The sequence below is a fragment of the Cynocephalus volans genome, chromosome 6 (assembly GCF_027409185.1).
Source record: "Cynocephalus volans isolate mCynVol1 chromosome 6, mCynVol1.pri, whole genome shotgun sequence".
NCBI lineage: Eukaryota > Metazoa > Chordata > Mammalia > Dermoptera > Cynocephalidae > Cynocephalus > Cynocephalus volans.
In genome coordinates, this window is record NC_084465.1 from 27,934,636 (window position 1) to 27,949,766 (window position 15,131).

Genomic DNA, 15,131 nt, shown 5'->3' on the forward strand with positions numbered 1-15,131 from the left:
TCTATGCCTGACTGGCTATGAAAGTTCTAAGCAGAAGAACAGGGAAACAGCCTAGCTGAGCCAGCAGCTTTGCAGACAGGAATCCCACTGGAGCCAGCACACTGTTGGCACCTATCAGCACATGCTGCTGAGCTGGCTTGGGGAAGGCCACTGGTGACTGGAGACTAAGCTACCTTAGGAGTTTAAAAGCTGATAGAGGAGACTAGCAGCCAAGGGAAGGGGAAAAAAGGGCAATGTGACAGCATCCCCCTTTCTAAATTTTTAACTCACCTCTTCTCATGATGCCATTTTCATTTAGGGGCTGAAATGGGATTTGAGGGCCCTCTTTCCAGGGCTTTTGGAGGTACTTGGCAAGGGCCAGCAGCCAGAAATGAAGGGGCTGTAAGTAGGCAGATAACCGCCTGGTATCCACATAATGCTTACAGCCCATCTCCAAACAGGAATTTGTTAACCCAAACTTCAAAATAAATCCTTCATCTAATAGTCTAATCCATGAAAGCAGAGGATGAGGAACGTACTGGGGAGGGAGAGACAAGTAGCCTATATTAGGAGAGTGAAGGGACAGTAATGGGTTCTACCTGAATACAAAAAATTTTTTGAAACACTTAGACATCATTATCTCATTACCTCTGAGTATACTGGTTGAAGAGAAAGGGAGATCCAGGGAGCACAGGGTCCATAGTAAGTACACATTGGTTACAGACTTGTTCAATGAGAAGTTCCTGAATTAGCAGCCATGTGTCCAGCCTTAATACTCCCCCACAAATGCTGAGCTTAGAGAGCTTAACAAAAGAACTATGAAGGACAACAAAAGAACAGGCCTTCTTCCCAATATCTAGAATTAGGTCACAGGGAATCAATTACAAATTTGATTTAACAAATATCTATTTGTTGAGTATCTCTTATACAGTAGGCACTGGAAATACAAAGACAAAACAGTTCCTGTCCTAGAGAAGTTTACAATCTAGTGGGGGGAGATGCGGGTCACAGGCAGATTCTTCTACACCACTGGTAAGTGCATGACAGATGTACACACAGGGTGCTGTGGGAACTGAAGGAAGGACATCTTACCCAGCCTTGGAGATTAAGGGAAGGCTTCCTAGAAAAGGAGATGGCCCTTAAAGGACAGGGATGAACAGTAAAGCAAGCGAGGGGGATGACTAATGTTCTGGGCAGAGAGCATAAGTACACCTCAGGGATGGGAGAGACAAATGGAATGATGTATATGGAGAAGTGCGAGTATAAATAGGTTTTTTCTGATAAGGTACAAATTATGGAGTGCGTGGTGGTGAGACATGAGGTTGAAGAAGCAATCAAAAGTATGTGTAAACTAAGGAGATGAGACTTTATCCCAGACGCGACAGGAGTTATATCTTTTTAAACAAATGCACTTACATAGTCAGATTTGTCTTTTAAGAAAGATTAAAAATAGGAATATAGATATACATGATCAAATGGAAATGAATCAATCATTATATAAAAAGTAAAGCCCTCAAAGGTCAAACAACAAATGAAGCAGAAATCAGGCAGTCAAAAGATATAAGAACTGTGACTAGAGCAGAGGACATATTGAGGGGAGGAATGGCCATAGTAAATCCCTTCTCAGTCTTGCGAGCACCCAGAATTAGAATCTGTCCTTCCTTATAGACTGACTCTTCTCGGTCAATGCTGGACCTTCAGGGAAGTCCTTTACTCATCCTTTAACTAGTTTCAGATATTCTATAGTTAAAAAAATGATTAAATATGGCTAAAAGAATGATCACCTTCTAAAAGCAAAATTGGCAAAATTTGGGGAGAAAAAGCACTTGATTTAGAAGACATTTGAGTTTTAGTACAAGGTACTTCAAAAAGTTTATGGAAAAACATTATTAAAAGATAATATGCATGGTTCCATGAATTTTTTTGAAAACCCCTTGTATGTGTCCTACAAGCAGTTCTCAGTAGAGGCAGGTCACCTCAGTTTCTTGAACTGTAAAACGTGGGTATTTTTCTTACAAGTTTGCTATGAGATTAAAATGAAATGTTATGTATGAAAGCACTTTTAAACTAGAAAATGCTATATAAAATTAAGGTTTGATCACTATTAAGACAGAAGTTTTTGGGGTTTTTTTTACCTGAGCCCACTTCAAAGAAAATAGCCTTTAACTAAGAATAAACTGTTTGAACTTTTTTGTTAGTTTTTTTGTTTTGTAAACTGTTTCAACTAAAAGACCACTGGTGGGTGATGAACTGTAAAGAGTGTGTAAGGAGGTGAGAAAGTACTTAGCCCCCAAATAGCCTTTAAAACCTTGTGGGATAAGAGAGCTGTTTAGAAAGCTGACCATAACATATTCCCTTTTTCCTAGACAGTGGCTGAGATAATCTAGTCTTTGTGCAAATGAATGAGACATTGCTGGACAGCCCGCTTGCTTTTCCAGCAGATAATTATTAGTGGCTCGGTGAGAGTTCCCAAGGGACCAGGCAATTAGGAGTCGGAGAGCAGGTTTCACTGGGTTCACCACAACAGGTGTGTCCTTTACCCTCTTGGATTTCCCTGTGGCTTGAACTATCCTTGTCACTTTGATCCACAAATATAACTTTGTGGTTACTGTTTCTCCTCCCACGTGTCTCCTCAACAGGGAAGGAGCCAGCAAAGACAGATGCAATAGGAAGGTCTGAGAGAGCACATACCAGTGCTTGTGAGGCAGCGTGGGGAAAAAAACAGAAGGATGGGGAAGAACACAGATTTGGATCAACTTTAAACTTCTTGGACAAGTTTACCTTTTTCAGAAAGGTGGCAGCACACTTGGAACTAAATTAAAGGAGATGAAATCACTTTTCCATTTATTCTGTTTTCTTTCCCAGATATATTCCCCTCCATAAATACACACCAATATTCATGGCTGGGGCCACACTCCCCTGAAACATAAATATGTTTTCTTCAAACAGCAACAGCTGCTTATAATGCTTTTATGTGTCTTTGTTTTTGTTTTGTTTTCTTTTCTTTTTTTTTTAAAGCAGGGAGTAGGGGAGAGAGGAAATACAGGACTGTGCCCTGGCCTCTGCAGCCTGCAGAATGAGCTCTCCAAGGGGACATCCTTCCTTTTGATGCCAGGAGGAAGAAGGGAAATAGGTCAGGGCAGCAGCCTGAGTTTTCAGCTGGGGCTGTCCAGCATGAGGATGTCATTTTCCAAGCAGCAGCAAAGGGCGACTTCTAAGGTCTCAGGGAGGACAAAGAGATCATCTAGAAAGGCCTTGGAAATGATCACCAAAACCCCATGTATCCCCCTGTCCCCCTGGGAACTGCACATCCTACAGCTTGGAACTGTGAAGAGTTAAATTGTGACACTGATGTCTTTTAATAACATAGTATCTTGCATCTTTTCTGAAAGTTCAGGTTTCCCCAACATAGCAGCAATCACAGTGCTATGCATGTAGCAACTGGTTGGGAACTGTGTGCTGGCTAGCTGGCCTTCTGGAAGAAGGTGCCAAGAGATCCCAAATGACTGTCTTTTATTATTATTATTATTATTATTATTATTATTATTATTATTATTATTATTATTATTATTATTATTAATCAATTAATTTATTTATTTTGACCGGTAAGGGGATCGCAACTGTCAGCACAGTGTCGTCCACACCACGCTCAAAGTGAGTGCACTGGCCATCCCTATATAGGATCTGAACCTGTGGCCTCGGCGCTACCAGTGCCACACTCTCCCGAGTGAGCCACGGGGCCGGCCCCCAAATGACTGTCTTAGTCACAACAAGGGCCTCAAAAGGGAGAGAATGGTTTCAGATTGCTAGATCAATGTTTCAGACAGGAATACAAAGGCAGGAAAGAATCACGTACCCAGTACCACATGATACCTGGGGTGTGTAAACCTAGGAGTTTGCACTTTTAAGCCAGTTACCTACCCATTAGCTAATGCTATTTCTCATCACTGCTTCTGGGAAGATGCTAGCAATGGGCACAATTCCCCATCTGGGAAATTACAGATCTTCCTGTCCTTGGCAGCGTGGCAGGGAATTGCCTTAAAGAGGCAGCTGTGTTGGGGGGGAGGTGGGGAAGGAGGTCATCAAGTACATGCTATCCAATGGGACACAGCACTTGTAGTTCAGAGTAACAACTATAGCAAAAATATAATAATCTCATGTTGTGTAGTCCAGAAGCAGCCTAGCCTCAATGGCAGGGGACAAGAGAGCCAACTCACACTTTCAGGACTGTAACAAGCCTTTTAAACCCATTCAGCATACCCTATACAGCAGAGGTCAGCAAGACTTTTGGGAAAAGAAACATATAGTAACTATTTTAGGCTTTGTGGGCCATATAACCTCAGTTATAACTACTTACCTCTGCTGTTATAGTGTGAAAGCAGTCATAAACATTACATAAAAGAATTAGAGTGGCTGTGTTTCAATAAAACTTTATTTGTAAGAACTAGCATTGGGCCAGATCTGCCCACCTCTGCTATACACCAAATAGTTGGTCTGGGATGAAATGCTGAATTTATTCAATTTCCTTTGAGTAAAGGTAAGTTTTAAGTTCTTTGAGAGTTCCTTGGTTGCTTTGGGCTTCAAGGTCACAAAAAGAATCAGGTAACAACATAATGTCTAACTTACTGTTCTTCTTGCCCTGGGACTGGCGGCACCACCAGAATGCCCAGACCACTGACCTGGAACAGTTTTCCCAGACTTCCAACTCTGGGAGGAACAAAAGCCAACAGGAACCAATGGCTGAGGAGAAGCACCATGTAGAAAGATGGAGAAAAAGAAGAAATGCAATCAAAGGTGGCAGGAGAGACACTCAGAAAAATGGAGCTGAGTGGTGGCCAGAAATGTCAGTAGATCCATGCTGACCAGGGTCTTTGTAAAACAAATTTAAGGAAAGCAGTGTTATCAGGTCTCAAGATAATGGAGGCCATCTGAAAATGTAGAGAAAGGACTTGTCTGACACTTGCAGGCTCCACATGAGGACATGGGATGGAAAGACAACAATTCTGTCTTAACCCAAACTAGAGGAAAGACAGGCAGGAATTTCTGCACTGCCCAGCCAAAGCCAGGACAATCCACTTAATAAACATGGCACCATTTTAAATGCCAGGCACCCTACACACCATCTTCTTGTTCTTTGCTTGGCAGGGGTCTGGCATAGGGGCAGTAAACATTACACAGTCCTTCCCTCCTGATAAATCCTTCTTGATTCAGTTCATGGTTTCACAGAGGGGAGTCCATCTCAGTGCCTGGGCCTCTGTGGGATCACTCAGAAGGGCTTAGGAAGTGCTTTGAAATCATGAAATCTGTGTGGTTCTCCTTTTTTACAATAATGCAGATTTACAGTAATGGGGAAAGCATGTAGGGGGCAGAGAAATCCTGGCTAAAATTTTTTTTAAATGAACACACATTTTAAAATTTCAAAGGAAGGGATGAGGCATGGCTAAGGGCAATGATACCTTTAAAATACCTGATTATCTGAGATAAATGTGATTGTCAAAGGAAGAAGTGCAAGGTACAAAAAACCCGTTCCACTGGCCACCCTGGCAGCAGCTCGGCTGCAGAAGAGATCCCAGAGTGCAACGCGGCACACCGGAGACTGCCCCGAAGGTAAGAGCTACTTGAGGTGGGAGGCTGTGGCCCACATTTGGGTCCTTTCTTCTAAGGGCGGGAAGGACCTCTGCAGCAAGGAATACCAATCCATTAGACTTTTCTCCTTTGCTAGATCCTTGTGGGGTGGGGGCAGGAGGACAAAGAGAAACATTCCCCAATATGATTTATGAAATAAAAATGAAGGTACTGCACAGGTAAAAGTAGATGAATAAACCTTTAACAAAACAAAAATATCTCTTCATTCCTACACTGTTCAGAAAACAATTTTCATCATTGTCTGAAGGGAAGCACCTAGGAGAGTAGGCCATAAGTTCATTTAGTCAAAATCTTAAGTTATTTGTAGTGTAGGCCATACTTGTATTTCCTCTGGATAAAGACCTTTCAAAACAGCCAACCCAAGTAATCACATAATCAGCTAAGAAAATGAGGAGAATTTCTTTATCAGGAGACCCTCAACAAAGGGTTATAAAAGACTGGGCAACTACAATAAAGAAAGATACATACCAACTTTGGATTGGATTAAGGATCTGTGTGAATTCAGGGGTATCGAAGGTGGGAAAAAACTACATGTTTTTCAATAGTCAAATATTAGCAATATATAAAGGGAAGGTCACAATAACCATGAGAGAGTAAAAGAGCTTTGGGCCACTCACTTCTTTTAGTGGTCAGTATTGTCTTTGACCCCCTTGTACTTTTGGATATCACCTGTGGGACAGAAACATGATCAAGAAGATTTTTAAGTGGCTGGAAAAACAAGAGGTGAAAAAGAAAGGGAAGTAAACTTTAGGAGATGTGAAACAACAGAAGACGACTCTGGTGAGAAATCTGATTGAGAGAGCAAGTGATGAGAATGCCACCACCCAGTGTCTTAGGCAATCCAATGAAGGGATTTCCTCCCTCTGTCCAAAGCACAGCAAACCTCTGTAATGCCTGCAAGTCATGAACTTGCATGGATTCACTTGCTTCTTCCAACAGAGTTACTCTATATTCGTTATCCAAAGGCCCACCAAGTCAGAAGGAGACTCTACAATATTTTCCCCTTCTACCTAATCCCTGGGCCACTTCTAAAATTGCAACAGGTACTGACACACAACTGGAGTGTTTGAATTCTTGAAATATTTCTCTAGCAGGGGGCTATCTTTAATTGATAAAAATTCAAGCTACATTGTGGAATTACAAAATGGGAGGTGGGGAGACTGCACGTCAATACAAGGATTTCTACTTCACAAACGTAAATGCATCTTAAGAAAAACAAAATAGAGGGCAACGTGAATCTGATGATACAGTTGAGCTTTGCAGTACCTCCCTCCCCAACCACTGTGTGGATGGCCAACAAAGCAGATGTAATGTGTGAAAGGTGCACATTAGGTGGGAGCTGGTGATTCAAATCAAAATGAGATGCTGACGCCTATAAACAGGTATTTGTATCACTGAACATCCTGAAGAAGCCTGTGTATCTGCTCTCAAGGATCTATAAAGAACCATGAGAGAGAGAAGCTCTGGAATGCCATAATCTTGTAGCCCTGTGTATATGATGATACTGCATGGAAGCTGGAGGGACTCTATGGATTTGACCATAAAAGAAGCGAGGACAAAGGCAGAGCCCGAATCCTAAGCCTGAGCCTAGCACACTCGCCCTCTGGTCCTTTCTTGTGTCCACCAAGCAGGATGAATGGCCAGCATACTCCTGGAAAGAAGATGGATCTGTTGACAAAGACTTGAGCAAAATGCGCAGGTAGAAGGAAGGGCACCATAGCAGCTGAGAGCCTAACTCCTGCCTGCAAGAGCCAGCCCAACAGGCAGAAACAGAAATACAATTAAATTAAATCAGAAAACCTGCTACAGAAAACGCAATTACTCAAAGATACAAATAAATGTTCAAAGAAAATTGGCCCCTGACAGGGTTAGTCAAGCTTCCAAATCCAGCTAGAGGCAGGCAGCTCAGGCTAATTCACCATGGAGGAGGACTGCAAAGCTGTGAGCATTCTGCATTAGGATCCTGGCTGGGCTGGCCTGGTGTTCACTGTATATCCCAGGCCAGTGGAGAAGAGGAGCAATTTGGGGGCAGCTGGCCAATGACCCAGGGCTCAAGGAAATAAGATGTGGGAAGACACAAGAATGGATCATGAATGTGCAGGGCTGAGCCCTGTAAAAAGCGACAGACTAATCTCTGAAATGGCAGAAAAGCATCAGACCATGGGAACCCCATTTTCTCACCCCTCCCTATATGAGAAGCAATAGGAAGACCCTACCTCTCGTTGCAGAACCAGTTCCTTGGTGAAAAGCGTGGCTTCCTCGCTGAAGGGTTCTCCTTCCTGCACCAAGCCTGGGAGGTTTCGGGCCCCTCTGGGGCATTCGATGCCTGTGTCAGGAGAAAAAGAGAATTTGTGATGAAAAGGGGCTCACTAGGCCTGCTGCCCAGCAAGGACGGTTCCGATACTTCCAACGCTACAGGCGTTAGATCTGAATCCCATCCTATCTGAGATTAAGGTAGAGGCAGTGGGAGAAGCCAACATGATCACAGCTGCAACAATGGAGAGGGGCTCTCAGCCACAGCATCTGGGAATTGTCCAGAGCACCTGGGGGACAGGAGTGTTCCAAATAAGAAGTGCAGGGGCTGCCCGGTTAGTTCAGTTGGTTATGGTCATGAGTTTGGATCCCCTTACTGGCCAGCCACAAAAAAATAAAATAAAAAAAGGAAGTGCAGACCCGACCCCCGCCCCTCCATGATTTGGGATGAATCCTGATCTTGTACTCCTCCCTCCTTCCAGCCCCATAGTCTTGCTGCTTTGGCCATCACTTACACAAATGGCACTCACCTCAATTATACTGATATCCCAGGTATTTGGCCTCCTGAGAGCCAATTTTAGCTGACTCCTAGACATTTTCTCCTTACAATCAGACTTTCACATCAAATTCAAAAGGGTTAATTCAGTGTAATTTTCCTCTTTGAATAAGCTTCTCCCTCTCTCCAGTTATATAGTACCATCAGTACCATCAGTTTTTCATTCAGAATAAGAGACAGAAAAAAGCAGAATACCGATGTAGTATTAGGTGTCTGGAACTAGAGAGACCTGGATTCACATCCTAGCTCTATCACTTATTAGCTTTGTGACCTTGGCCAAATTATTGAACAAAGGCTCAGTTTTCCTATTTGTAAAACATATAATAATATATCTACTTCATAAGGTTGCTTTGTGAACTAGGAGAGATTGTGTATGTAAAATATTTACAACAATGCTGCCACATGGAAAGGTTCTATATATTTTAGTTATTGTTAATATCATCTTTAACATCATCACTCTTAGAAATTCCCATGCTCAAAATCCCAGAATCATCTTTGACCCCACAATTAGTGTGTAGGATCCCTGAGGACAGAATCCTATCCTCCATACTTCTTCATATCCAACGACAGTATTGTGTACAAAACAAGTGCTCAGTAAGCAGCTTAGACTGCCTTTTCTTTGACTCAGTCATTCATTTTGCAAATATATTTATGACTAACAGTGGCCATCTGTGACAGACCAGGAAATATGTCACATTCATATATTTGAGTAAGATTTATAAATATTTCAAACAAATTTATACTGCAGGTGTAACTATGAGGCAAAAAGTTGAACTGGTCTAGAGACATAGGAAAAGAAAACGATGGAGCGGAGGATGCATTTAGTGTCCACACCTCTGAATCACTGGTGGTCTCTCCTGCTTCAATAAGGCAGAATTGGGGGGTACAAACTTGCAAACAGTATCTAATTTTCTGTTTGTTTGTTTGGTGTATGTATGTATGTATTTATTCATTCATTAATTAATTTAAAAAAGATGACCGGTAAGGGGATCTGAACCCTTGGCCTCGGTGTTATCAACACCACACTCTCCCAAGTGAGCCATGGGCTGGCCCCTTCCTCTAATTTATAAACAGCATTAGGAGACGGCACAAGATATCTGGCATGGGGAGGCCAGAAGCAGGGCATCCAGGCAACAGCAAATACCTGTTGGGGAGCCACTGGGAGAAGAGATCCCACTGCTGCTGAGATAGAAGGTACATCTCTTTATGGATAAAGCTAGGTGGTTGCTCATGTTTCTGACTAGGGCATAGATTCCAGATTGCAAAGCTCAAAAGAAAAGGAATAGTCTATCTCTTGGGTTTTCAGAAGATGAAGAACAGAGCTTTCTCTCTGAGCTTCAAGGCCTCACGAATGGAATACATTTTACCAAATAAAATGTTGGCTGGGAAATGTAGCTTGAGATGGTGGCAAGGATCATTGTCCCACCCTTGCAAAGATGGGACAGCTGAAGGCCATTCAAGTGTCACATGGGTAAAAAAGATCACCAGGACTGCCTCATTCCTGGCACTTCAGTGCCAGGCTGCAGGAGGAGTGAAACTTATTTTTGTGAAAGACAGCAATAAACTCGTGAGTCAAAGACTCAGAGATTAACCCTGCAGGGAGAGATGAGGCTAGAGTAAAATGCAATGAAAGATAGCCCACGTTTTCTTATAACATCAATAGCCAAAAACACTTTTCATTTTATATCTGCAAACTAAGCAAGAACAGAATTGTCAGAGAGAAAATAAACAATTCTATTGAACTATTTTGCCACATAACCATAGATACACCATTGTTGCAGAAACAGGAATAATGCTAAAACAAGTGTTCAATTTGTTTCTAACCCTTAGCAGCTACTTGGGAGGGACAGAACTGGGGTGCTGTTGGGTGGGGGTGTATGAACTGGGGACTGGAACTGGGAAACACCAGGGTAATGCAATGGGCAACAGGGACTGGGGAGATTAAGAAGGCACAGAGATTTCTGAGTCTCAATGGTTGAGTACCTGCTCTACTCCTCTGTCACTTTCTTGGTACTCTGAAATGTCAAGAAATTGGTCAAGCTATAGAGATCTAAGCAGCTCTCTCTGAATCCTGGAGACCACCAAGTGATGAAACTGAGAAACCATGATGCCTTGATGGGCTCAGGGAGTTAAACAAATCAAGCAGAAAGGTATTCAAAACATTTTTCACAAGAGAGTCCTTTGGGCCCATGGAAGCCAACCCCCAACCACTCTATGTAGATGAAAAGGCAAAAGAGAGCCTTTGTCATGTGGCTTTGTCTACCTCCCAGCAGCCAGCTCCAGTTCAACAAGAGGAAAAAGCTGACGGAGGCTGTTTCTCTGCCCTTCTAAAGTGGAAATAAGTAAGTGGGTAAGATAAAAGAAAGAAACTTCTCTTTGACCTATCTCCTCTGAAGTAACCTTTCCAAAGGGACAAGAGAGTGGGTGGGGGAAGGGCTAGGCAGAATACCAAAACGGGGAGCGGGTGGAGGGAGGCAGAATCTATTACCACACCAAGGTTCAAAGTCAGGGTCTGCCTAGCAGGAAAGGTTTTATGATATCTGAATGGTTGAGTGTTAGAAATCTGCTGAGCCAAGCTACATCTGCAAAGAATAACGCAGATGAGTGTTTTTCAAACTTTATATTTTTACTATGTTCCACAGACACATTTACATATGAGTATATATAAATAGATACAACAAAGTTTCAACAAAACAATGGTTAACCTTGACTATATGTGTCACACTAATAGTCTCTCTTCTGTTCCATTTCATTAAAGAAAGAAGATAGCTATGGTACTGAATTGATTTAAGACCTCTACGGAGCATAACACACAACCTGAAAAACACAGGTACAGACTGAGGTGTGAAGATAGAAGGCTGGAAGGATGGGGCAGGTCCTGATGGCCTGTTTGGAGAGTTCAAAAGCTGCTCTAGCTCAGGGTTTATCCATTTCCAGACTTGCTTTTGTGTCCTAAGGGATCAAGGAACAGGGCAAGAAATACGCCATCCACTGACAGGAGAGCACATAGATGTCAACATCCTAAAGCCAGAAAGTAAGTTGCTGCTGCTGAAAACCAGGTGCAGACACATGCCGGCAGTGAGAAGAGTTCTGCTGTGTCCTCCTCTCCCAAGAATGCAGTGAGCAAGGCCACCCAGTCCACATCAAATAGTGCCTGCCCTGCTGGACCGGTGTCCCTGCTGTGTCGCTTTCTTACCATAAAATAGGCTGTAAAGAAACTAAAGACAGTTGGGTTCTCAGAAAGCAAACCTGAGGCTGCTGTTACTGAGCTGGGCAGCCTGACAGGCAGCAACAGAGTGCTCCCAAGCCATGGAGGGGCTCCGACTGTTGACTACAAAGTGAGGTATCACCGAGTTCCAGAAGCTCTCCCCAGCCAGGTAAGGAAGTGCCTGTAATTCTGGATGCTGCCTATTACCACTAATAGCCATCTTCCCCGATAACGCACCGGTGCAGGGCTGCCTGCTGATAAGGATGTATTAACTCAGCTATGCTTCAAATGCCACAGAGACAAGTTAAGTGCCAAGCTTACACCTGACACAAGCCATTCATGAAGCAAAAATATTATGTTTTAGTTAAAAAACCACTACACCTCAAAAAATCCCAAACATTCTTGAGCTTTTTCATTCCCTATTATGGGGTGTACCAGAACAAAGAGAGACTCCCACTATGGAGCCTTCTTGGCTGACTTCCCCGATGGCACATACAGAGGGACAAGCAAGACACATGTTTCCTCCTGCTCCATTAGTTCTCCAACCTCTTTAAAACCATCTGCCTATAGGTAAAAAATTATTTTCCATATCTTTTCTAGGCTTTCTGGGATATGAATGGTTGACTGAGACTAGTTAAAACAAAATAAAAAAATAAGATTTTGCTTGATTTTGCATGGTTTAGTAAAAGACAGTTCATTATTAGCTGTCAGCACATCATGGTGCTGGTTACTGCTCTGCCACTGACAAAGTATTAAGCTTCTCTAGGCATCATGGTCTCTGTCTACAAAATGAATGATCTGCAAAGTCTCATCTGGCCATAAAATCCTACAATTTTGTTTATTCCCTTTTGAGATTCCTCACCCAATGCCTGACTCATGGAACACAGGGTGCCTCCTTTCAAACTTAAAATGCTGGGCTATGGAGCAATCATTCTATTTAAAAAAATTACATACTTAGAGACATTGACTAACTAGGTCAATTAACACAAACACTTTGGTCAGTCAGCTTGGGAACAAGAAGTACGAATTCTTGTTAATGACAAGATAATGGCTATATAAGAGATTCTATTGATGGCTATGTGAGTTATATATCACTCTGAATATTTTACACTGTATGTTGAGTTTTATGATAATTAAGCCTCAGGACTCCAAGCATGTTCGCTTTTTCCTTTATTGGATAGTGTGGGCTAGCTAAGGGGAAGTGTGGCAAATCTGCCTTGCCTAGCCGTAAGTGACACCTTCCCAATGGCACTTAATCCAGCAAACAAGGGACCAGGCATTAGCTGAAGGAAACAAGGTTCTAGTGGAAACAAAAACCAATTTGAAGGATTAGTCAATGGTGCTTATCGGCCGACCACTGGGTTCTCACTACTCCATCAAACAGCATGGAAGGAAGAGCAGAGGAGGCATGCAGACAGCATCCGCCTTCTGCCCACTGAGGATACTGACAAATCCCACCGTCCACCTGGTGGACCTTTCCTCTCCCCATTTTGTAAATACTTGCCAGTGCCTACACTGGGCTAGGCACTGTGTTAGAAGGTGAGGATTTAATGATAAAAAACAAAACAAATAAAAAACAACCTTGTGCTCATGAAGCTTAATTACCAGCTAGAATAGATTATCTTCCTCTACCACTGTATGATGTATGTTATTGGTGAATGAACTGCGATTTGGCCTACAGGTTGCAGAATGTTAAAAAACAAAATGAGGTAGATAATTGGATTGTGTTAGGCATGTGTGTCTGGGAGATTGTCAGCAGACTGTGATGGCCAAGTCAATCATGGGGCTATGCATGCCACATCCCTTGCTAAGGAGACAGCCTTGGCAGCTATGTTTTGCAGCATGTGCCCCTGGTCTGTTCTCTCCCCTCCCCACAAACTGGAGATGGGAAGTCAGAGCAGGTGGGGAATGCAGAGAGAGGAAGAAGAGCTGCTGCTGCACCAGATGCAAGGGCAGCCAATCTGCAGTCAGGCCAGCAGTAGGAAAAAGCTCTATCCAACCAGAAGTGATAGACCCAGGTGAGCCAATAAGACTCTTTCTGGGCAGTGTGTAAAGCATAAGCCCACTAGGAGCCACAGGAAGGTGGCAATAAGCAGAGGGGGGACAGCCAGTATTAATACAGGAGATCTACAGCCAAGTCCTTGGAGCAATCTCAGACCCAGAATCACCCTCCAGGATCTGCAAGACCTGATTCCAGCTAGCATCCTGTTAGATTTTCATGGCTATTCTCTGGTCTCTCCCCTCTTCACCACCACGAGCCAGTCTGTGAAAATCTCATATTTTCAACTGAAATAAAACTAAAACTAAAACAGAAATTGCTTCTTAGGGCAGGCACTGTGTCATATTGGGCTTTCATTCTTTCCAGCACCATAATCTACTGTCTAACACACAGCAGCATCAAATGTTGAACAAATGAATAGTGGTAGAAAATACTTCTGAAAAAAAGTAACTAAACAGAGAAAGAAATGGTTAATGAACTGTCAGGGTTGAAGACCTTAAATGAGGTCTAGTCTGATCCATTTGTTGAAGAGAGGTGCTTTATGCAAATACCAGGAGAGGGGCCAAAAGAATCCCTAACTACATACATCCCACTTTCCCATGGTTACATAACACTTCAAGGATGAAAAATATATCACGGCTACACGCATTTATTCTCTGGTTCCAAAGTGGCATATTTGGAGCATGTGATTTAAATACAGGGATGAAACAGTCAACAATGACCATCGATGTCAGAGAGACCTGAGACGAGCACAGTGGTGGCGTTTAGCTCCAAATACAACAACAGGGGAAAACAATTCCCACTCACAACTTATGTACAGCTCTCAGAAGCTATGTGGCCACATGGAAATGCAGAAAACTGGAGCACACTTTAAGAGAACAGGAGAAAATGACTTGGGGGTGGGGAGGCCTGCCTTTAAGGGGAAGATAAAAGGTGCTAAATCTGTACAGCTTGGCTATGCAGTGACTAAGAGGGTGACATGATAACAATCTGCAAATATTTGAAAGGTGTAAACACAAGTAAGGAGGGAGAATGCTTAGCCTGAAAACAGGGGGTATAATTATTAGGGGAAAGAAAATCTGGATGAAATATCGGAAAAAATTAGCATGGGGATGATTACCGGGTTATAAATAAGTTTCCCAATGAAAATGAAAATGTTGTTATCCGATCCTAAATCTAAAAAGTGATCACTAAGTCCACCCCTCTGCTTACAGTGAAAGCAGCCCAGATTAGTGAGTTACGATTTTATTTTCTATATTTAGGCAAAGCCCTCTTTAATAATCTTCAAATCTAAACACCTCTCCTTTAAGTACTGCTCCCTGAAATTTCAACACAATTTCTGTTGATTAAACCATGGAGGAGGCAAAATGGCAGTTCTGGTGGGACTTTCAGAACAAAAACAGGCTTTATCTGCTAGCCACATGCCTCGCCAGCAGACAAAATGGGGTTGAGTATAGGCATGCGGACAGACAACAGGGAAAGGGATCAGA

The 15,131-nt window shown here is 42.8% G+C and overlaps 1 protein-coding gene across 1 annotated transcript in view; it reads right to left on the bottom strand.

Annotated features, from left to right (window-relative positions):
* Positions 1-15,131, bottom strand: part of SND1 (staphylococcal nuclease and tudor domain containing 1) — a 422,567-nt gene that overhangs the window by 90,793 nt on the left and 316,643 nt on the right. The window contains exon 16 of the mRNA XM_063099206.1: positions 7,842-7,951. Coding sequence (XP_062955276.1) covers positions 7,842-7,951 — 110 coding nt within the window. The remainder of the gene's footprint in view (positions 1-7,841; positions 7,952-15,131) is intronic.